The following is a 24359-nucleotide window of genomic DNA, read 5'->3' on the forward strand; positions in this document are numbered from 1 at the left end:
TATTAGTCAATTATGCATCCTTTGAGGAGTCGATAACTCTTTAATCTGTCAATGTACTCCATGTAGTCGAGGGACCTTTTATGGTAGTTAACCATTCTTTAATTACTTAATGCACCTCTACGAGTAGTTGACGACTCTTTAATCACTCGAGGAGCCCTTTTAGGTTAGTTGTTTCTATCTTGTATTGACAACATAATAATATTGTCAAGTTTTAGTTAATCGACACATCTCTTTGGTTAGTCAATGCACCTCTTTATGTTAATCATAAGTCGAGTGGACACTCTTTGTTTAAAATATTATATTGTCTCCCACGTGCTTATGATTATCAACAATCAATCTTCTCCCTGGTATAAATGACTTTTTTCTTGTAATAAGAGGACTCCATATTTTGAGATTTGATGAATCATCAACACCTTTAAACCTTATAAAGGTTAAGGAGGACCCGAGAAGAGAAGAGAAAACTCAAAAGACTAAAATTGAAAGGAACATAATGAATTAAAAAATTGAACCTGTTCATGAGCAAGTAGACTAAAAAAGCTGCAACATGATACAATTGAACACAAAGTACACAAGAAATTTTCATAAACAAAATCTCACATTTGTATGCCTATAAAATATGAATCAAAATAGACATCATCGACATCGCTGCATGCTACTTAAGAGCCGCGACTTGAAAGTGGAATAGAAAAGGCCAGAATTGGTTCACTATTTTAAAAAAAAAATATACAAAATGACTTGACAGACAGCAACTAAAAGTAAAACATGATAGCAGCATTCGTTACCTTTATAAATTGGCCGCACAAAGAACACAGAATGAGTCTAAGACGGAAAAGGAGGCGAGTGAAAATTGATTTCAACTACAAATTATAAGATCATATACAGAATAGAGAAAATGAGGCAGTCTTGTATACTCTGTGATGCACACGTTTAACTATGCTGCTATCCTACTATTTGCACGATGTGTATCCTATCACTTGGTTGATGTCTGATTGAAAGCAACCAGAGCTCAAAAAACACATGAATAAAAGTATTCATGATTTGAGTAGACCGTCGCCTTCCCAGCCAAGACGAAGCATATGATCCACTACCTTCAAACTCAGCTGAAAGAATAGATAAAAGTCTTGAGAATGCATATCCCAGTTAATACAAAAGAAGCAACACCAAAGTACATTTTTAATTTTCACTTTTATCTGTTTTTACGACTGTATTGCAATTCAACACAAACCAATGGATATGCGTAGTTTAATTCTAAAGGGAGATTTCTGACTGTTTTCTCCCAGAACTTACCAAATTATCAACCATATGTGACGAAAACAGAATCTTAAAAATAAAACTATGAAACTAAATGTAGTTGAATTGTAAAGCTTACAGCAGGGTCTGTGAAAATTATAAGTTGTTTATCCACTGTTGATACTAAAAGATTAGTACTGTCCTTGTCTAGACCTATGCAAGAAATGTCTTGATTTCTTTCCATAACTAACGAATGGAAAACCTGCAATGAGAAATTTTAAGATTATGGCAAATTCAATAGATTAAGAACATGAAAAATGTTCAAAATTTACCTTCAGGGTATGTAAATTCAAGAAAGCAATCGAAGGCACAGGAATTGTTATACTCTCTCTGGATGTAGCAATTTCGTCGCTCCTATCTGGCTCCATGCTACTATTTTCCGGAATAATGTCTTTATTTATCTGATCAGTGCTTGATGCTGTCCCAATTAAAGCATTCTCCCCATCTGCAGAAATGTGAATGCAACTAATACTGCCAGAGAAGGGTGATACCAGAGCCGTAGCAATTGGAATCCCATTGACTGTAAAGGTGGAGAGCCTTTTGTTGAATTTGTTCCAAATTAGCAATACTCCTAGAGATGAGAGGCAAACAATATGTGCCTGAATATATAAGTTCTTTATCAAATGCCCTCTCCTCAATGAGTGTAGGATAACACCAGAAGCATTTGAGCAGGAAGCAACAACACCTAGGTCAGAACAAACAGAACATGAGATTATTTCTCCGAGATGGCCCCTTAGTACATGCATGATGCCTTCGATCCGCTTTCTTCTATTGGTATCAGTGGTACTATGCGGATCACTACCACTTGTAGAACTCACTGGTGCTGAGGTAGATTCTGAGGCATTCTTCACATTTGATGGGGAAACACGGTGAATTCTCCAAACAATAACAGTTGTGTCACGAGATCCTGTGACAAGATAATTGCTGTCTTTGGATAGAGTAAGACAAGTCACAGGTGCACAATGTCCAGTAGCGGTTTCAATGGTTTTTGCTCCATCAGAAGAGATCAACTTGATGGAGTTGTCAGCATGCCCACCTATATCAGAGGAGTGATTAATTAAAATTCTAAAAACACCATCCAACAAATCAAGAGAACACTTAAAGGAGATGCTAGACTGAAAATCAATAGTAACTTATTCACTGAGAGAACTCCAAAATGGGAGCTTTGTAACTTAGTCCAAAGTAACAAAAATCAGATTCAAGGGTTTCTGCTGGAATGTAAGTTTCAATAATGACTGAGAAATCTATGATTAGGAGTAGAAAGAAGCACTGAAGGTCTGGAGGTCTTGTAAAAAAGTCCAACAAAGTAGATCCATTTACGATTTATATTTAGTAGTGCAAACTAACTCTTTATTCAGGTAGCATTGACAATTGAAAACTATCTAATGTCTCACCATGTAACTATCTTGCAACAAAAATTGTCTAGCAAAAATTTATGAAACAAGACCACCCACCAGTGAATATCTCTTTGTCACATGTCACCGCAACAATTTCTGAACTTCGGATTCCAGATACAGGAAAAGCTAATGCCTGAGGATATTGCCAGTCATCTGAACTGTATCCACCTTGTCCTTTGAACATGCGCATGAGTGAACCACCACTGGTTAAATTAGCACCAAATTTACTGTGTTGAAACAGGAAAGGTGTTCCTTGGCCGTCTGGGGTATTTGGCTGCCACTTGTGGAGTGCCACATGTGCTGAAGGAGCATTCATATCCACAACAACAATAGAATCATGAGTTGCAAAAATGGCACCAGCTGGCAAGTTGCAGCGATCTGGATTTGGAACTGTGTAAGGCTTAATCCCAGCTGGATTCCGATAAATGGTCTGTAAAAGATATAGAAACTGAAGGATTAGATGTATGCAGATTAATGGTAATCAATGTTAAAAAAGAAAAGAAATTCCATCATGAAAACAAATAGATGGGCCTACAGTCTTAATCCCTCATTTAACAAGAACTGGTGTTGTTCAGCTTTATGCATTATGTTAAATACATAGGTAAACTGGTGTTGTTTATAGCATCAACACAATCTGCCAAAGAAAGAGAGACAACTCGTACAATTCAAAACAATGCCTAGATGGCATCTTTACTGCAGTAGATTTTATGCAGCTTAAGAGAAAATCATGTTTCATCTTCATTTTGGTCCTATACCTTCATATTCTCCTGAAGGTTCTTCTAACATACTGCATTAAATAGGCTAACAAGTTAACAAGATACCTGAGTACTTTGCCCATGCATGATAATTTTCAATCTGAGGAAAATATAGAGTTTCGCAGCAGAATAATTTACCATGTATAATGCAAGCACAAGGAGGTTCAAAATTATGACTTTTGACACACTGAAGATCCTGAAGGGGTGAGCCACATGCATATAGTTGTAGCAAAAGGTAGTTATGCTCACCCCAGGCGTCTCTCACAACCCATCCGTAGGTTATGTGAAGGAAGGTAAATCACGAAGTCAGCTTATAGCTGACCACCAAATGGCTGGACACACGGATACAGTTGATTGATAGTTTAGTAGTAATCGATTCCAAATGGGTTGGAGATTATTAAGAACAACTGAGACATCCAAAAGCACATAACAAGCTTTTGTTGCTTCTAAGGGGGCATTTGGTTCTTTCCTAGGAATAGGAATCGGAATGGGAATCATAGTATTGTGGAATGGGAATGCGTATGAGCATAGATATCACTCTTAAAAGCAATGTTTGGTTAGTTGAATATTTTCTATCGGAATAAATTAAAATTTCCTTTTTTACCCTTAAAGGAAAATAAGAGAAAAAAATTAGATGTGAGAGAAAAATATGATGAGAGAGAATGATGAGAGAGAAAGTATGATGAGAAAAAAAGTGTGATGGGAAAGAATGAAGAGAGAGAAAGTGTGTTGAGAGAAAATGAGGAAAGAAAGTGTGATGGGAGAGAGCATGATGATAGAAAATGAGAGAAAAAATATGATGAGAGAGGATGAAGAGAGAAAATGTAATGAGAAAAAATGAGGAGAGAGAGTATGATGGGAGAGATTGAGGAGAGAGAAAGTGTGTTCAGAAAAAAAGGGAGAGTGTGATGGGAGAGATTGAGAGAGATAGTGTGATGAGATAAAAAACATGATGAGAGAGAGTGTGACGAGAAGAAAAAGAAAAGAGAGTGTGATGTGAGAGATTGAGGAGAGAGAAAGTATAATCAGAGAGGGAGTATGATGAAAGAGAAAGTGTGATAAGAAAAAAAAGAGGGAAGAGAGTGTGATGGAAGATATTAAGGAGAGAGAAAGTGTAATGAGAGAGAAAATGTAATGAGGAAAAAAAGAGGAAAGAAAATGTGATGAGAGAGATTAAGGAGAGAGAAAGTGGATGATAAAATGAGGAGAGAGAAAATATGATGAGAGAGAATAAGGAGAGAGAAAGTGACATGAAAGAAAAATTAAATAAATATATTTTGATATATGATATTAAGGGGAAAATTTTAGTTTTGGGTGGAGGGTATTTTTGGAATAAGAGAATATTTTGATTGTTGAAAATAGAGTAATGACTCATTGAAGGGGGGAGACATGGGAATAAGTCATTACCCAATTATAAGAATTCATTTCCTGTATTTCCATTCTTATAATCCAAACATCAATAATGACAATCAATGATTGTTATTCCCATTCACCACTCTTATTCCCCTAAACCAAACGCCTCCTAAAGTAACAAACTACATCTATAGTTAGTCAGGGTTAGGGGTGTCAAAAATGAACTCGACCCGACAACCCAACCCAAGTCGACCCGAAAAAAATTGGGTTCGGGTTGGACATTTTCGCGTTCGGGTTGGAGGGTTCAAAATTTTTGGGTTGGGTCGGGTCGGGTTCGAGTTGACCCGAATTGACCTAAATATAGGGTTTAGAGGATTTTTTTAGGTTAAATCAAATTTTATTTTTAAATTAAGATTTTTTATGTGTATTAATATTATGTTTGTATGATAATGAAGAAGTATTGAGATAAAAGTGAAGAATTATAGGGAAAATAGTAAAAAAAAAATCATTTTGAATCGGATTTTCGAGTTATCCAGGTCGGGCTCAGGTTGGTCGGGTTTAGGGGTTTTGGGTTGAACTCGGGTTCGGGTCGAGTTCGAGTTGGGTTAAAAAAAAAATTCAACCCGACCCACCCAAATTAACACCCTTAGTTTGGGTGAAATAGGAGACTAGAAAATCTAAAATTGTCCTGTAATAGTAGAATCACCCTTCCAATGATATGAAAAATGGATATTGCATTAGACAAAAATTTCATGTATACCAAGTTTAGTCTCACACTAATTATTGGAAAGGGATTTATAGTCATAGACATGATTTAAAGTGTCATGCCGAGATGGTTGAAACGAGCGAAATATCACGTTCTACTCAGCGCCCGACACGACCCCGGCACCATACCCACGACAGCTGTGACATGTTGCACGACCCCATGGCCGCAGTGGAGGGGTCGCTCGACCACACAACAACAGAGGAGTCGCATAACCCTTTTGTTGCAGCCACGGAGGCGTTGTGCGACCCTGCGACCGCTGCAGAGGGGTCGCACAACCACCGTGGTCGTGCAGGAGTCACGCGATCCCCACAGCCATGACTGAGGGGTCGCGCAACTCGTGGCAGCGCCGAAGTAGCACGAGCTCGCGAGTGGTATCAGATTTCAAATTTTTTTAAATTAAACTTAGGTTAATTATTTTAATCAACTCTTAGTTCGGATGGAAATAATCTAAATAGGTTTTATTAAATCCTCATAAAATTTTTATTTATTTATTATCTATTTTCATATCTTTTCCTTTTTTAAAAGATTATTTTTTATATTGTTTATTTTATTTATTTTTTAAATATTTATGTTAAATATTTATTTTTAATTATATTTAAAAAATACTAAAACTATATCGGTTAACATTTTATTTTTTAATTAATATATTTTATATTTTAAAAATACCGAAACTATATCGGTTAACATTTTATTTTTTAATTAATATATTTTATATTTAAAAAAGACCAAAACTATATCGGCATGACACAACACAGTACCGAAACTGTATCGTTCTAGTCAGGACCGAAACCTCGACACTTGTCGAAATTTTAAACCTTGGTCATAGATGAGTACCACTATTAATTTGACGTTTAGCATTGACTAATAATTGTTCCTAAGGAATAACTAGTTAGTACCTTATGTAAGTCATTATTAAGTTATTATTATTATCACAACAAAAAATCTTAGGTATGGTTACATATTTGGAAAGGATGCCTGTACAATGGCGGAATCATCATTGAGTTTCACACGCCACTAATTATGGAGCATTTTGAGGTATGAGTTAAACTTTGAATGTAATAAGGACATCAAACTTAAGGGGGTGGGTGGGTGGGTGGGTGGGGAAAGATAAATATAAAGTGGGAGTTGTAATAGTCGGATATAGAGTGATGCGGGTTAATGAGGAGATTTTTTTTATGCTTAGATGACATGGAGAGATGTGGGTTAATGAAGCAAAGTAGTTTCCAGATTTGCATAAGTAAATTAATATTAACTCATGCTTAAACATTCTTAGTCTTCTCATAACAAAAAATCCAAAAATTCACAAACCCTAGTTATGTGGGCAATATCGAGGGGAAATACATTATTATGTCTCTAAAACGTTTTTATTCCCATCTATATCCCTCCTCTTTTATTGTTATTCTAGATAATATCCCTACCATTAATTGCTCCGTAAATATTAGATGGAAGTGACATGTGATGTGCATGTGACAGGAATCTCTTCAACCTCCGCTTTCTAATCTCTTGAGCAGCTTCTTTGAGGCTACAACGTAGCTTCTTGACGTAGCCAATGGCTCCATAGGAGATCATCACTTTGCTGCACTTCTTGCTCGAAGAAAGCACCATGAGGCATGCGACGGCATGCTTCTTCGCCATGTTTTAGGGGCTCAGATCGAGCAATTGGACTAGATTGGGAATGCATTTATCCTCCTTGATCTTGTTGCCATTTCACGGAAGCTTGTGATCGCTTGTGCTACGATTTCCCGGGAAGAATTTGCTCTTTGCTTCAAGCATGTTTATCAGAGATGGCAAGCAACCGGATTCTCTGACGAGTTTTTTGATCTTCAGGGAACAAGAGACTTGCACACGGCGGTGGCGGTGGTTTGTTGAGCCATCAAAGATCCAATTTTTAGCACGTTTGTCAGTCAAAGGAAGAGACCGAGAGAAATGAGGCTCTCCATGGAGACGGATCCGACAAGGTTCTTCACTTCTGTGATCGCCGGCTCTAACGGCGGGGGGCGGTCAAGGTATGCGAGGAGGCTCCGGATTCCTCCTTCCGACACGATCAGCTACCGAAATTTCTCGGTTCCAGAAGTCAATTGGAGTAGGCATTCGGTGGCTTGTTCCTTCAAGCCCAGAACGACGCCGTAATCGAGCACGTTGATCATGACACGGACGATTCCCTCGTCCACTAAGGTTTGCCTCACTTCAGGCATGGTGAAGAGGTTCTTAAGCATTGCAATAGTGGTGGATTGGGAGATGGAGTTGTCGACTTAACAGAGATCGATGAGAGGGGGGATTCCACCATGGCCGACGATCGAGCGGGAGGTGACTACGGCAGTTGAGAGCTTTTGAATAGAAAGCACGACCTTTTCTTGAGCGACAAAGCTGGCCGATTCTAGGAGTTAGATCGGTGGTGGAATCGTCCCTTCAGAGACGAGGAGAGTGCCCCAATTCCCCAATTCGACGACGGAGCAGATCGTGGTGGCGGCCTTTTCGTGAACCATCAAAGATGTGGCGGTCAAAAGTTGGATGAGGGTTTTTTAGAGTTAGGGTTTCTTTGCGCCAAATGAATTGGGCTCTAATTTAGGGTTTTTTAGAGTCACGTGCACATCACATGTCACTTCATCTGATATTCATTGAGCAATAACGGTAGGGATATTGTCTGAAACAAAAATAAAAGAGGGATATAAATGAGAACGAAAACGTTTTAGGGACATATGTGGGAAAACTGAAAACAAGAAAGAAATAATAATGCATTTCCCCGCAATATTGACAATCTATGCACACTTAAATGATGAATATTCCCCACTAAATATAATAAAATACTTAAGTAGGGTTTTGGGGTGTTGTCCTAAAAGTGTTTATAAATGTCAAAACATTACAAGTTAATTATAATTGGTAAAGTCATGTTGAGCGGAAACAAGCTCTTGCAATGTAGGGTAATGCTAAGTACAATAGACCCTTCCTCAGGACTAACATTGGCGGAAGCTTCGTGCACTAGTTACCCTTTATTATTAAAGTCATGTTCAATTTGCTTTTACTCGAAGCAATGCATTCACAAAGTTTTTTCTAATGGAGATGGAAAAGTCCTTTAAAAGCTCCTCTCCCACATCTATTTATATACACTTCAAAGTTAATAAAAGATATCAATTAATAAATATTAATATTAAGCACTATGACAATTAATGTAGAATATTAAGATAATATAAATACAATTTTACAATTTAATTTAGGATAATACTATTCAAAAAATATTTTTTAAAAATATTTTATCCGTTCAAAATAAAGTAAATTCAACCTATTATTTTTTTTTGTTAATCCAAATATCCAATTATTCGAACTGACTAATTCTGGAGGTGACTGGCTAGCCCCACGGAAATTTCCCATCGGCCGGGGTAAATCCGAAAGTGTAACCGGTTCCTCAGCAACAACCAACGCCCCAGATTTTTCATCCCACCAAAGGAAAATCATCGTATCTAGAAATCAAACCATAGGTGTTTGGGAATTGGGGTGTCTTTGCAAGTGCACCATAGCACCCTGGGGACTAAATTCAACTTATTGTTATATGTTAATAGGGTAGCAAATGATAATAGAAAATAAAAACTATTTTAAAATATTATTTAATAAATTAACATGTTTATCATTTAATGTTTATTAACATGAGAATAAATCATTGAAATTATAATTAGATGATTAAATAATATCATTATGGTTGATCTAATGACTAAAATATATTAAAATAAAAATTGATAAAATAATATTGAATAATCAAAATTGTTTAAATCTTAAATCTTAAATTATTAATTAAACATTTTTAACAAATAATGCTAAAAACATTCAATATAAGCAACTACTATTATATTGTAATGAATAAACCTGAAAAAAAATAATACTTCAAATCACAAAAATATTCATATCTTCAAATATTAATAACACAAAATATTTCATAATTTCATACCAAAGAAAAAAATTGAAATGTGAATAAATGATTGTAGAATATTCTTGCTTCCGAATATAGTTATAGCTGCTAATCAGCTAATTAATCTCCTAGAAGATTCTTGAGGATATGGACAGCCATTACCTGATTTTCTTGATATATATATTCCTGTTTTAGTTGTTGTATTTAAGAGATTTGATAAGTTGTCTTTCCATATTTTCAAGATGTGGTATCATCTATAAGTAGTTGTATAATACGTTTTTGACTAAGTTGAATAAAAATATATCTCTTAATTCTGCAGTTTTATTTTAAATATCAACACTCTTTTACCTAATGAAAAAAGTGCTTACTAAGTGTTATAGGCTAATAGAATAGAGTTTAAATATGCATGCACAAGGGGTATTTGCAATATTTTTTATTCGCCAATACTACCTATAAAAAGGTAGAAAAGGAAGAACTATGCAAGGCAAGGGAGGAGAGGTTGTATCTAGGATTTATATATGAAATATTTCTCCCCGATCTATCAACAACGTATAAAAGCCACCACGTATTTCAAAACCACGAGCATCATCTTCTCCAATATTCTTTAAGTTCAGATTCCATACTAATCTGCATGACCCTTCGTCCTATGCTCACCAAGTCGTCCACTACCCTTCTACTAGTGTTGTTGTCGCATGCCATCCCCTTCAAGTCAATTTCATTTGTTGAAAGGAGTCACAAGGTGGTCGTCCAGTCTCTCTTCGACAATCATACTTGTCATCTCTATTACCTTCATCATTCTTAACATCTAACGTGAAGTCATCTCAAGACAGTGTCTATCGCAAAAGTCACAAAAATGTTTTACTGATAATAGTAGTTCTGTTGATGCCTTTGATTCCACTACTTCTAGTAGTTTCACTCTACCTATCTCATTGGCTCTTCCACTCTTCTTCGAATTGTAGTAATCACTTTGTGGATCATTTAGCCATGGCATAACCCCTTCTGGTCATCCACCTTCTTTGTCAGCTCAATCTATTAAATTTTTAGCGTTCCAGTGAAGAAGTACTTAAGGCTTCTATGACTTCAAACAATTATTAGTGCTTCATTCTAGTCAATTACCTAATTTGCCCATGAAGGTGTCTCTATTAGAAAACAAGAAGTAGAGACACCTTCATGGGATGTTACCAAAGTAACATATCTCTAGTAACGTATCTTCGTTTTTTGCTCTCACATTACCCACATGTCCTACCATGCCATGATAACCAATGGGCATCACTAATTATTAAAGATATTAGAGACGTTTCCCATTAACCAGTGTACAATCTATCTTTAGTATTCCCTGAGTTTCCATTAGAATTGTTATCTATCACCTTTGATGCCACTTCCTATGTACTTCAGTATTCCCCTAAGTTTCCATTGGAGATGTTTCCCATTAACCAGTGTACAATCAATCTTTAGTATTCCCTGAGTTTCCATTAGAACTGTTATCAATCACCTTTGATGCCGCTTCCTATATACTTCAGTATTCCCCTAAGTTTCCATTAGAGTTGTTATCTATCACCTTTGCTGCCGCTTTTGTTTCTATTTAGAATTTTAGGATGAGCATAGTCATTGGTATTAGGCTAGAGTCTCGTGGGCTATCCAACTGAATGCGCCTCTATTTTCTTTCGCTCTCTTAGCTACACTTTCACTCCTCTAGATTTATAGTTGTCTTGGTTATCTTTGTCTCTAAAATTAGAGGAAAATGATATCCAATCTTCCAATCACAACCTCATGAATATGATAGGTGTTTGATAGTTAAGTCTCTTTTCCTTAATAGTGTACATAAGTGTGTTTCTGCACCTTTTTCTTTAATTCTTTATAATAATAAGGATCAAAGTTAACTATCTTTTGATTCAGTCATTTTATCACCCTTATCAATGTTGATTCCTGTTGTACCCCATAGTTATTTTGATGGATCAACCAAGTTAAGTTGGGTCCTGTTTGTTATTGATCCGTGTGTCTAAGTGTGCAGGAGCTTATGAGCGCAGGAAGCCAAGCGGAAGACGCAGCTAGCGAGAAGGACGACACGGGAAAGAAGCTGACGGACTCGCTGCGTCCAAAGGACGAAAGGGCTGCGGAAGAGTACACCGGTGGACGAGAAGAACGTGCGCGACGTTCGAGGGACGAGAAGCCGAGGCGGAAGCCTGCTCGAGGAGAAGACCGGAAATTGGGTTCGGGTGAGCCCTATTTCGGTTGGCCGCAATCACCCAAGCAATCGGAACTTCGGAAGCTAAAGTGAAGATGAAGAAATGCTGGAAAAGCAGCTGGAGGCACCCTCGTCAGTCATTGGAGGCGCCTCCGCCCTCATCAGATTGAGGGCACCCTCAACAGCATTGAGGGCGCCCTTAACAACATTGAAGGCGCCCTCGACAACATTGAAGGCGCCCTCGACCTGGTCAGATTGCCGTTGGCAAGCGAATAAAGTTTTATCCGCTTATCCCCTTAGAGGCGCCTTCAACACTCGAGATAGAATTTCCAGGAGCTATATAATGACCCCTGGAGCTAGGAAATAACAAATCAACTCTAGTAATCAATTCCTAGCAACGTTTGAGTTTTCTTAGTATGTAAAAGGCTTCTCCGCCTACAGAGAAGAAGACATTTCTAGTGGAGCTTTGCAACTGCCTTGGATTAATAACCACGTAGGTTGTAACCAAGTTAATTTCGTGTCTCTTCTTTAAATTATGCTCTTTTAGTTTTTTTATTTATTGTTGCATTTTTAGAGTTGAAAAAATGAGGATGGTATTTTTTATTTTTCAAGCAATTCACCCCTCCCCTCTTGCTAGCCCGCTGCGCCAACAATTGGTATCAGAGCACAACAAGCTAAGAAGAACTAACCGCCATCTGAAGCAGCAAAGATCAAGACAATGGTCGGTGCAAGTATTCACTCCCCGAAATTCGACGGAGATTTCGCTACATGGAAACACCGAATGGAGGTATTTTTTTGAACAGATTTCGACATTTTATTAACAATGAAATACGGTTTTGTAGTTCCAAAGATAAAGAAGAATACTAATGGACTAAGAAGGAGCAAGCCGACTTCGTGGCCAACGGAAAGGCAGAGTTCCATCTGCTCAGCATTCTGCTACCCCAAGAGGTAAGTCGGATCGGAAGCTACGACTCCGCCAAAGACCTCTGGGAAAAATTCCTGGAGCTCCACGAAGGCACCTCAGAAGCGAAGTTAGCAAGACGGAACATCCTCCGGACTCAGCTTATAAATCTCCGGATGAACAATGGATTGAAGGTAGCGCAACTCCAAGCGAGAATCAAAGAACTAATAACTCAACTGAATAACCTTGGAGAATCGGTAACAAATCAAGATTCGATCCGGTATGCGCTCAACGCCTTCCCGAGAAGATCAGAATGGGCGTCCTTAGTAAATACATACTACATCTCTAAGGACTTTGAGGTAAGTACGCTAGACAACTTATTTTCTACTTTCGAACTTCACAAGTCTTGAATTGCAGAACCTAAACAAATAGAGAAGTCAAATCTCAATGTTATCCTACAAGCCAAGATGAACGATCCCGACTCCGAAGAGTCGATCGATGAAACTGAAGCGACACTATTGGTAAGAAAGTTCAATAAGTTTATTAAGACTAATAAATTTATATCGCAGTCGAAAAAGCATCAACGCAACAGAAGGACGGTCCGTTGGTACAATTGCAATGAAGAAGGGTACATCAAGGATGACTGCCTAAAAATAAAGAAAAAGAACAACGAAAAGGCGAAAGGAAAGTACAAGCCAACATCCTCCAAGTACAATACCCTTTAGGTCACGTGGTCAGATTCGTCATTCTCTGAATCTAAAGTCGAAGCCTTCTTGGGATTAGCACTGATGGCCAACCATCAAATTGAAAAAGAAACCAGCTCAGAGATGAGCATAGATGAAGGGAGAGAATCATCAGAAGAAAACTGCGATGAAGGGGGAGCATCAGAAATAGAGGTAAGTGAGGTACGCACTCTAAATCCGAAACAATCTTTTCATCTTATCAAAATTCTTACAAAAGAGTTAGTAAAATCAGAAAAAGAAATTGCTGATTTAAAAATACTGTTAGATAATTTACAAACAGAAAATGATAATTTGAAAATGCAAATTCAAAGTCATGCATGCTTAAAACCTAACAACTTTCAAAAATCAAAACTTAAAATTTATGGAAAATTAAACTGGTATATTAGAAAACATCAGTGACAACTTAGAAAAATTCCCAAAGGATATATTCCTCCTAAATTTTTGATTAACCCAGTAAGAAGGAACCTATATTGGGTTCCAAGTCTTATTTAGATTAAAAATTCTCTTATGCTTAGGCTTTCAGAGGAATTAAATGTTTATATTCCTTAAAAGACTTTGTCTAGAAGTGGTTGATGATCCAATAACCAAGAAGGCCTAGTGTCTAGCCACAGTCTGAAAGCCGATTATCAAATTGAACATTTAATTGACAAACTGACAAGCATAAAAATTAATGCTTTTAAATTCTTGTCAATTATTAAATTGTTTTGAAAATGTTCAATTAACTTTAAAATTTTTTTACTTGACCAGTTGTACCTATTTTTTTTTTATGCTATATATATATATATATATATATATAATTTACCCCGTTTTTTTGTTGTGATCAAAGGGGGAGAAATAGGTATAAATTTAGGGAGAGTTAATATTTTTTAAAAAAATTTTATTTTTACTTAGTGTTACAAATTCTATTATTGCAATCTTTATGCTTAAAATGCTAGTTTAGTAATTTCTTTAAATTACTACTTGTCTGTTTTTACCTAACTTGAACTTGGGTTGATACACATCAAAAAGGAGAAGATTGTATTACCCCGTGGTTGTTTTGATATGATCAACCAAGTTAGGTTAGGTCATGTTTGTTATTGATCCCTGTGTCTAAGTGTGCAGAAGCTTAGAAGCGTAGAAAGTCGAGTGGAAGACGCAGCTAACGAGAAGGACGATACAGGAAGGGAGCCGACAAGCTCGGTGCGTCCGAAGGACGAAAGATCTGCGGAAGAATACACCGGTGGACGAGAAGAACGTGCACGACGTTCGAGGGACGAGAAACCGAGGCGAAAGCCTGCTTGAGGAGAAGGTCGGAAATTGGGTTCGGGTGAGCCCTATTTCGGTTGGCAGCAATCACCCAAGCAATCGGAACTTCAGAAGCTAAAATGAAGATGAAGAAATGCTGAAAAAGCAGCTAGAGGCACCCTCGACAATCATTGGAAGCGCCTCCGCCCTCATCAGATTGAGGACGCCCTGAACAGTATTGAGGGCGCCCTCAACAACATTGAAGGCACCCTGAATGCCCTTGAGGGCGCCCTCGACCTGGTCAGATTGTCGTTGGCAAGCGGATAAAGTTTTATCCGCTTATCCCCTTGGAGGCACCTTCAACCCCTTTGAAGGCACCCTCAACACTCGAGATAGAATTTCCAGGAGCTATATAATGTCCCCTGGAGCTAGGAAATAATAAATCAACTCTAATAATCAATTCCTAGCAACGTTTTAGCCTTCTTAGTGTGTAAAAGGCTTCTCCGCCTACAGTGAAAGAGACATTTCTAGTGGAGTTGCCTTGGATTAACAACCACCTAGGTTGTAACCAAGTTAATTTCGTGTCTCTTCTTTAAATTCTGATCTTTTAGTTTTTTTATTTATTGCTGCATTTTTAGAGTTGAAAGAACAAGGAGGGTATTTTTATTTTTTATTTTTAAGGCAATTCACCCCTCCCCTCTTACCGGCCCGCTGCGCCAACAATTCCCGAATGACTTGGTTTTTACTAATAAAGATCATATTAAACTTTTGTCTAACTTTTTTCTCCTTTTAAGCTAAAATTAGAAACCAATTTGGCATCTCTGTCAAGTGTCTACACAGTGACAATGCTAGGGAATACTAGTCTACCTCTTTTAAGTCATTTCTACTAGTCATTGAATCATGGTGTTCTTCATCAACTCTCATGTCCATACGCACCTCAACAAAATGTAGAAGAACAAACAAATCAAAATCTTGATGAGATTGTTTAGACTTTGCTCCTATACATGCATGCCCCTCTTTCCTTCCGTGGTGATGCCATTCTCATTGTATGTTATCTTTCCTTCATTATCATCTTTCAATAAGATGATATACTCTTCCACGAACCTTTGAATGCACTTGCTTCGTTCACTTCATGTCCCCTAACCATGATAGATTATCTCCACAATCCATCAAGTGCATTTTCCTCAATCATTATCATCTTCAAAAAGGTTATTGTTGTTTGTTTTTCTCCTAACACATTGTACATTTATATCTCCCGACTTGACATTTCTTGAGTTTTCTCACTTCTTTTCCTCGACACCACCTTTTTCTAACTGACTTTATTAGGAAAGCCCTTTTCCTACTCCATTATCCTTTCAAACCCTAATGGATGGAACTATTATCATTAGAGATGATTATATTTGGGATCATAAAATTGAAAGATCATCTTCACCACCAACTAACTTGTTTACCCTAAGTAATTCCTTACTATAAAGATTGTTTGCTCAAGGAAGGTATCAAGTATGTACCTAATATGCTTGATGAGGCTCACATGCAAGGGGCTAAACCTGTAGCAACTCTTATGGATCCTAGTCTTAGATGAGTACTAGAAAAAGGAGAGCAACTAGATGACCTTAAGAAATATATGAGGTGGGTAGGAAACTAAACTATCTTGCAAAACTATCTTATTTGCTGTTAGTATGATTAGTTAGATTTTGGAGAATCTATGTCATGATCATTGGTAATAGCGAAAAATTATATATTAGCTAAAAAGTGCTCTAGGGAAAGGTATTGTATTTTGTGATCAAGGTCATTTTCATATTGTAGATTATATGGTCCTATGATGTAGATTGGTAGGTTCTTTGACAAATAGACAATCCACACTCAAACTACTGTGTTCACTTGAAACCTAACCTTATTTACTGGAAGAGCAAGAAATTAGTCGTAATTGCAAGGTCAAATGTAGAGGTAATGTAAAACCATAACCTAAGCTACATGTGAGTTCATTTGGATTAAGCATCAAGTGATTGAGCTAGGATGCACCCTTACCATTTAATTTTGAATCCTATGTTTAATGAGAGAAAATAAATACAAAGATTAATTGTCACTTCATCTGAGAAATAATATAATACAACGAAATCACTATTTATTTTATTACTTCCAATAATCAATTAGCAAATTTGCTCACTAAATTATTAGGAGTTATATTTGTAAGCTCAATTATACAATATATTCAAACTAGCTTGAGGGAGTGTGTTATAGGCTTATGGATTCATGTGTAAATACTTGATGAGTAAGGATTTATTTGGAATATTCTTTATTCACCAATAAATATATATATATATATATGCTGCACAGTACCGTTCGCGATTGGGGTTGGTGGGCCCACACCCACGTGGGGGTGTGCCCTCAGTCGCAGACGGATGTACGGGCGTGCCCTCAGTCGCAGACGGTATGCTGTGCAACATATAAAACTCATATATATATATATATATATATATATATATATATATATATATATAGTTTCTACAAGGAATAATTCACTCTAATCTCAAAACTAAGCTTGTAAAAATGCTTTGTAAACCAATTTTGAGATTTAGGTTATAAAACATTAAGCTACTTTCACATGATGCACTTACCACAAAGTGCATTCTCCACAACAGCTTTTGAAATGCAAATTCAATGTTAAACCCAACCTTAGACAGCTTAAAATCATATTAAACATAGGACTTTGACTTGTAAGCTGTAATGTACAAAACATATGTACAGATAGAGAGAAAGAGAGGGAGGGTGAAGAGTGTGTGTGTGGTGGTGGTAACCAGGGGAGGAGGGGTTGAAAAGACAAATAGGACTATGTTTACTAGAATACAAAGAAAAACATACCTGCAGGTGTAAAACATCAGCCAGTGGTCTTTTCCTTAGGTGTGGAATGGTCAGTAGCTGGGAAGGAGTTTGTCCAAAATATGCAATCTGGTCTTGTGTAGCACGTCTTTGTACCTATATGTAGTTTACAAAGCACACATTAATCAATTGTCACATTTCGTCATTAAAGAAAATTTAATCGCATGAATACTTACTGGATCTTCAATTTTGTCAACATTAACGGTCCCTTCATAAGTAATATAGAAGAAAACATTATTTGCTTCTATAGCTTCTTTACCACGCTGCTTGTATCTGAAATAATGCTTGATCAGTATACAATATGCACTTACTTACCACAAGTGCTCTCGTACTCTTGTTATAACCCAAATTAATATCTAGAGCTTGGACTCTATTAAGCTCTCTTACTTTTTCTTCTTGGGGCTTTCTTACGGAGGATTTCTTCAATTAATTGTGTCACAGTCCGTTGTTGGAACTAGTTGGATCCCTGATTAAAATCTCAATGTTCTTCTCTCTTAATCTTTCTCATAAGTGACCTTTTCAGTGGAGATTATCTTTCAACTAAGTTTGTTTATTTAATTTACATCTCTTATACCTATTTTCAATATTTCATGAATAAAACATACATAATTTGCTCAATGTCCTCAAAAAATGCTGGTACAACAACAATCTAAGACCATGCTTAGAAGCATGCATGACAGTTGGAGAAAATTACTAATATCAATCACGGTGGCAAAGCCTCATGCCTGAAGCAACACCATGCCAATCTGCCTACAAATATCTTGATGAAGCAGAACAGCCAAGTTGCAAAAACAAATGTATTGAGCAAAAGCATAATTTAAAACAAAGAAAGTTGTCATGCACTACAAATTTAAACAAGAATTTGATAAACAATAATCCAACCAACTTGTCTATGATGGATTTTAGTGATGAAGATGGTGTCATACACAGTCTTCTAATTTAATAGCTGTGCGTGAACCAAAAGATAGATACAATTTTGGGTTCCAGAGGTGCCTGGCCAAGGAAACTGTAGTCATGATGCAGCTTAACCAGTCCTGAAAGGACCCATGTTAATTCACTTTGATTAGGCCCAACATATCTTGTTGATTAAGGCTAAGTTTCCTAAAATGGGAAGATAGAAGAAGGGGAGAGGAGGAAAAGTGACAAGAATTTATGAGTGATTCATGCTACACGGTGCAATTTTACGACCCTTTCCCTTACTCTCTGCTACTTGAGATATCATGGTATTTGGTGCATTATATTACTCTTGCACATTTTTTATTGTTATATTTATGCTTTGACCTTTGATTTCCTATTAAAATATTTCTTAATAGCTTTTTGAATAATGCCTTTTACTTTCCTTTAGGTCAGCCCGAGGTAAATGAGGTGAATGGTAAATGTGTTAAAATAAGTCAATGGGCATACATTTCGTGTTGCTCCCAGACAATATTGCTAGTGGAGTAGGATGACATTTTAGTTTCTACATATTTTTAATGTTACATCTTTGTGTTGATGAATGACATCTTATTAGAGACATCTTTTAGGGTGCGTTTGGTTCGAGTTATCACATATAACCTTCATTATATGATTACCATGTATTCAACCAGTTATGGGGAATGAAACATAATTAGAGAATGTTTGGTTCAATTTAGGTAATGTAATAAAACCTTATTTGTTTGGAAGTTTTAGTACATAACCTAGTGTGATATTTTACCGTATTATGCTTGGTTTAATAATGATAATATTATTATTAATAGTCATATATATATATATATATAAATAAATAAAATTGGATATTTTTTTTTATTATTTTAGAATTTTTTAGATAATTTTATTTAGCTTTAGATTATGTCAATTAATTTACTCAACTATAGCTAGGAGTTGATTAATATAATTAATAAAGTTTTAATTAAACAAAAAAAATTTAAAAATCATCCATCATCTTCCTCCGCACCTCTGTCGCTGCGCACTTGCTGTCGACCGTCCGCCACCAGCTGCCCGTCACTTGTCGCCTGCCGTTGCAGCCCACTGTCGCCTGCTGCTGCCACCTTCGCCGCCCACTACCGCTGTTGCCACCTCCAGCAGCCATAGGAAACACCTCTGGCTACCACAAGAAGCTTCGCGGCAATCTGCATGGGTGAAGGAATGCTACGCCTTCTGTTGCCTGCTGCCACCTCCGCACCACCCCGTTGTCGATCTAGCACCACCTGCCACCCACCGCTGCCACCTCCAGCCACCGCTCCTCTGCGTGCCGACGAGCTACTTGTTGCCACCTCCACACCATCCTTATGCCAATCCGACACTGCCCTCCTTCGGAGGGTAATTTCAGAAAAAAAACTTAACCTTCGGAATCGAGAAAAACCTTGGGTGACCCATGGTTTCTGATTCCGGGTTCGATGCCGAGATTGATGACGTTTGCTGACGTTTCGAAATCGAAAAAAACTTTGGAATCCAGAAAAACCTCGAACTAAACACGATTATCTTGGTGGCAAAAGGCGAATACGCTCGCCCCCAGCACCCCCGCCAACCCGTCCCAGGGTCAACATGGAGGAGGTAAATCATGGGCGGCTACTAGCCTTTGGAAAACACGATTATCCAAGATTACTGTAGACGGATAACCTTGGTTATATGTGATAACCTGAACCAAACAAGTCCTTACAATTTTTTATTGTGGGGCATCTCTGCACGCTATATTGGATGAGACACTATTCCTTATTTGGGATGGGAACGTCAAAATTAAATCATTTAGCTGAAAGTTATTTAGATCCAACTCACTTACCACAAGACCAAACAACCATTTGTTTGTATCATCTTTTTCGAGATACATGTTGTGTGCTTACTATTATGCTTATGTAATAATCATTTGTGCTCACCGATGATGTTGATTAGGATAAATTGTAATCATTGCCTAACCTCTCTGAAACTTTGATCTGCTAACTGACACAAGGATTTGTCAATAGAATTATGTGCTACCAAAAAGAGCTCACTTAGGCATGACTATATAATTTGTAGTCAGAGTCACAATTCAGTTCATGTAAAAGTTTGTGTGACTAGAAAGTAGTATTAAGAATCTTGCAACTTAGAGCATTCACAATAGGAAGAGATATTTCTCTCAAATATTTGTGGTCCCCACTTCCACATCACTCTTCAAATATCTCACCCTCAAATATCTCAAACCTCATAATCAAATATTTCACCAACCAAATATTTATGGGTCCCACCCATTAAATATTTCACTACCAAATATCTCATTCCCCATTAACTTTTCTAAATTTTGATTAAATTTTAAAAAAATAAAAAAAATAACGACTACCCACCTTTTGGTGGGTCACTACATGCAATCAAAAAGAAATCACCGGGCACAAACTTGTGGCCGGTGATTTCTAATACCTCTCAAATATCCCCCTCTAATGGGGGGTATTTGAGAGGGAGGGATATTTGGAGAAATATCCTCTCCAAATATCCTTCGTTGTCGATGTTCTTATCAAAGGTTACCTAGAAAAAAGCTTTTAGTACAGATAAAGAAAAAACGTCATAATGTCATAATATTTATTTCTTGGTGTCGATTGATTTGAATCTTGCCACTTCAGTATTTATACTTATTGGAGGCAGCTTAGTATAAAAGGCCAAAAAAAAAAATTACACCTAATCATTGAAAATTCCAAGCGTTAACTCAAAGTGTTTGTTAGTCCAGTTGTGCCCTTAGTGGCTGGGTTTGTTTAAGTTATGTTTACTTGTGTATCTAATGTGTGCATTAAGTTGTGTAGAGGCAAGCTAGGACATTTACAAAGCTCATGGAGATTGTGACTCGATGAGATGAGGTTGGGTTGCGGCCAAGTTAGGATGCTTAGAGGTCCATTAGAGTTCGAAAAGGAAGCATAACAAGGATCACAGGACGAGAAGCATTGAGTGGTATTGGAGAAGTTCGTGGAGCTTAACTTGGTGTAGCCAAGTTGGTTTGCTCGATGGAGAGATCAAAGAAGAATGGTATAAGAAAACCGAGGGTCCCACGATGAGAATCATCGAGGTGGCAATGTTGATGACACTTGAAAGAAGATGAATTAGATATGCAAAAAGTGAAAGAAGACATGTGGAATGTGTCAAGGGCTAGATGTAGCCGAAACACCTAAAACCTTATCTAGGATGACTTTGGTGGCAAAAGTCAAGCTGCAAAAGATAAACTCTTAACTGAGTTGTGAGATTCGAGCAATCTATATTTTAGATTTAGGGTAGTTCTTGACTTAAGTGAGGACTCGACCAAGGTTAAAATTTTGAGTCGTGCTAAGAGTTTTGGTTTATGACCGAAATGATACAATTTCAATATCATATCATGTTGCTATGGTTTTGGTACCTTTTAGATATAAAATATATTAATTAAAAATATTTTTATTAATATTTAATTTCTATATATGTTTACTATTGAACTAGATTTGATATTATTTCAAAAACTATTTGATGGATATTAGTAAAAGTCAATCTAGAGTTAACTGAAGTCCAAGTATACATGGCCGAATCAAGTAAGTTCAAACTAAATTTAATTTGAATTTATTTTGATCAACTTAAAATTAAACTAAATTTATATATATATAATAATTTAATTTATTATTAGTAGTATATTTTATAAGGAAGAAATTTTAAAGGCAGCCTTATGCACGAAACTCCCACTAATGCGGGATAAAAGGGTCGGTCCTCATTAGGTATATTATATGAAGTCTTACTTTGCATTGCAAAAGGCTATTTCCATTACTCAAATATGTGATGACAACAACTTTACGTTGCACTAAACCTCCCTTTCATGAGAAATTATATATATATATAGACAAAGGTAAGTGCTTTATCACCATATGTAGAAAATGAACATATCTAATTTAGCTTTTTCATGCTTCCTATAACTAGTTATTTCGGTTTTCTACTGGAAGATCCCATAATACTCTATTGGAAGATAAATGAAATTAATTGAACCTTGGTTAAATTGAAGAGAAAAATGATGAAATTGGTTGAAATTTGGTTAAGTTAGATTGACTACGGAAAACACAATTAATCTAGCCTTCTTGTTGATCTCATCTTGTATCCTAGCTAATGTGCATGGGAGATGAGTGTGAGTCTTTTGTTGGTCTCCTTAAATCTAACTTGAATTCGTTAGCCTCATCCCCATTTGAGATATCACAAGATTGAATGATCAACCTTTTTTTGCTTGCAATCTACTAGTAGAAGACCCAATATCTCATCCATCAGTCTCACTTAATCATAATCAAGAGAGAATACAATGTCCTCTCAATCAAGAATGCCCTGAAAACAGCCTTAATATATATTCTCAATTAAATGTGATTGAGGTTCTAGCTAAACCCTATATTATGGAATTCAAATATATTGTTATTAATTATCAATTAAAAACATAGGTTTATATCAATAAATCTTGTATAATTTGATAATTTTTAAATATATGCTGTTATCAAATAACATACTAATCTGATACTATTAACCAGATATTAGTTATAATAATAATACAGAAATAGTTGCAACGAAGTGAAAGAAGAGAGCAAATAGATTACGTAATTACTGCTACAAATCCTATGGACAAAGCATCTACAAACAAACATCATTCTTAATATGGCCCATATAAATTACCTATAAAGCAAAGATTATTGGTGGTAGTAAACCATTAAATTCAAGCTTTGGTTACATATGTTTCTCTGATAAAGGCCATTTAATCATGTGGGTTTGTTCGTAGAGATTTGACAAACAGCTAAATTATTAGTTTCATCATTAATTCTCTCTCTGAAGGGGAGCCTTTGTCATTTTCTTTGTCATGGTATCAGAGTCAAAACTCTGAGATCATTTCATCTTATGTCTGGTTTCTTGTCTAGCTCAAAATCTTAGTATTTAGTTTTGTTCTCATGTTCTTCTAAGTCTGTTTTCTTTGACCTGATCTCGTAGTATCTGGTTTTATCATGTTGGAATGATCTAAACATTTTTCTTATTCAATTTAATGGAAAGAACTATTCTTCCTAGCCATTCCAATTTCATATCTTTATCAAGGGAAAGGATTTATGGGGTCAAATTGATGGGACAAATCCTCCACCTAAAGCGAGAAGGAGAAGGAGAAATATATGAAATAGAAGGTGAAGGATGCTCACATTATGTCTTCGATCCTTGGAAGTGTGGAACTCTCCATACTTCTCAATCTCAAGTCTTATAAGACCTCTAGAGAAATGTGGGATTACTTGAAGAAAATTTACATCCAAAGTAATATAGCACGAAGGTTTCAATTGGAACTCGAATTGAGTCAACTTAGTCAAGGGAGTATGTCAATCCAAGAGTTTTATTCTTCCTTTGGAAACCTTTAGGCTGAGTACACTGATATTGTGTATGCAAGTGCATCTTCCGAAGGACTCATTGCTATTCAAAGTATGCATGAGACTAGCAAGCGTGACCAGCTTTTAATGAAATTAAGGGGGGAGTTTGAAACAATTAGATCAGTGAATTAGTTCCTTTATTGGATATTTGTGTAGGAGAGCTTATCCAGGAAGAACAACGGCTCATTGGATGTCCTAGAATAAAAAGTCCAACATTCTACTCCAATTCCTATTTATTGCCTATGCTGCTCAAGGGAGGTTTAAAGGAGGCAGAGATATGACTAATGTCCAGTGCTATAGTTGTAAGGATTCGAGTATATTGCCACTAATTGTACTAAAAAAATTCTACAATTATTGTAAGAAACCACGGCATATCATCAAAGATTGTTCCATTCGATCTCCAAAGAAATCTAAAACTACCTACAATGTCTCGATTGGTTCCTCAAATGCTCCTAATCCTGGTCAATCTTCTATTACTCCTGAAATGGTCCAACGAATAATAATTTCTTCCCTTTCTGTTTTAGGCCTTTCAAGTAATAAAAATTCTAATCCTAAACCTTGGTATTTTGATTCCGATGCTTCCAATCACATGACCAACACTATTTTCCTTTAAATTATGTTAAAAAGTA

General features: G+C 36.6%; 1 protein-coding gene across 1 annotated transcript in view; it reads right to left on the bottom strand.

Annotated features, from left to right (window-relative positions):
* Positions 1-689: 689 nt before the first annotated feature.
* LOC121978311 (BEACH domain-containing protein C2-like) overlaps positions 690-24359 on the bottom strand; it is a 55621-nt gene continuing 31951 nt past the window's right edge. Inside the window, exons 4-9 of the mRNA XM_042530672.1 lie at positions 17572-17705; positions 17378-17491; positions 2745-3117; positions 1563-2326; positions 1370-1492; positions 690-1100 (exon numbers count right to left, since the gene is read on the bottom strand). Of these exons, the coding sequence (XP_042386606.1) occupies positions 1032-1100; positions 1370-1492; positions 1563-2326; positions 2745-3117; positions 17378-17491; positions 17572-17705 (1577 nt within the window). The 3' untranslated portion in view covers positions 690-1031. The remainder of the gene's footprint in view (positions 1101-1369; positions 1493-1562; positions 2327-2744; positions 3118-17377; positions 17492-17571; positions 17706-24359) is intronic.

This window comes from Zingiber officinale, chromosome 4B (genome assembly GCF_018446385.1).
Source record: "Zingiber officinale cultivar Zhangliang chromosome 4B, Zo_v1.1, whole genome shotgun sequence".
Lineage (NCBI taxonomy): Eukaryota > Viridiplantae > Streptophyta > Magnoliopsida > Zingiberales > Zingiberaceae > Zingiber > Zingiber officinale.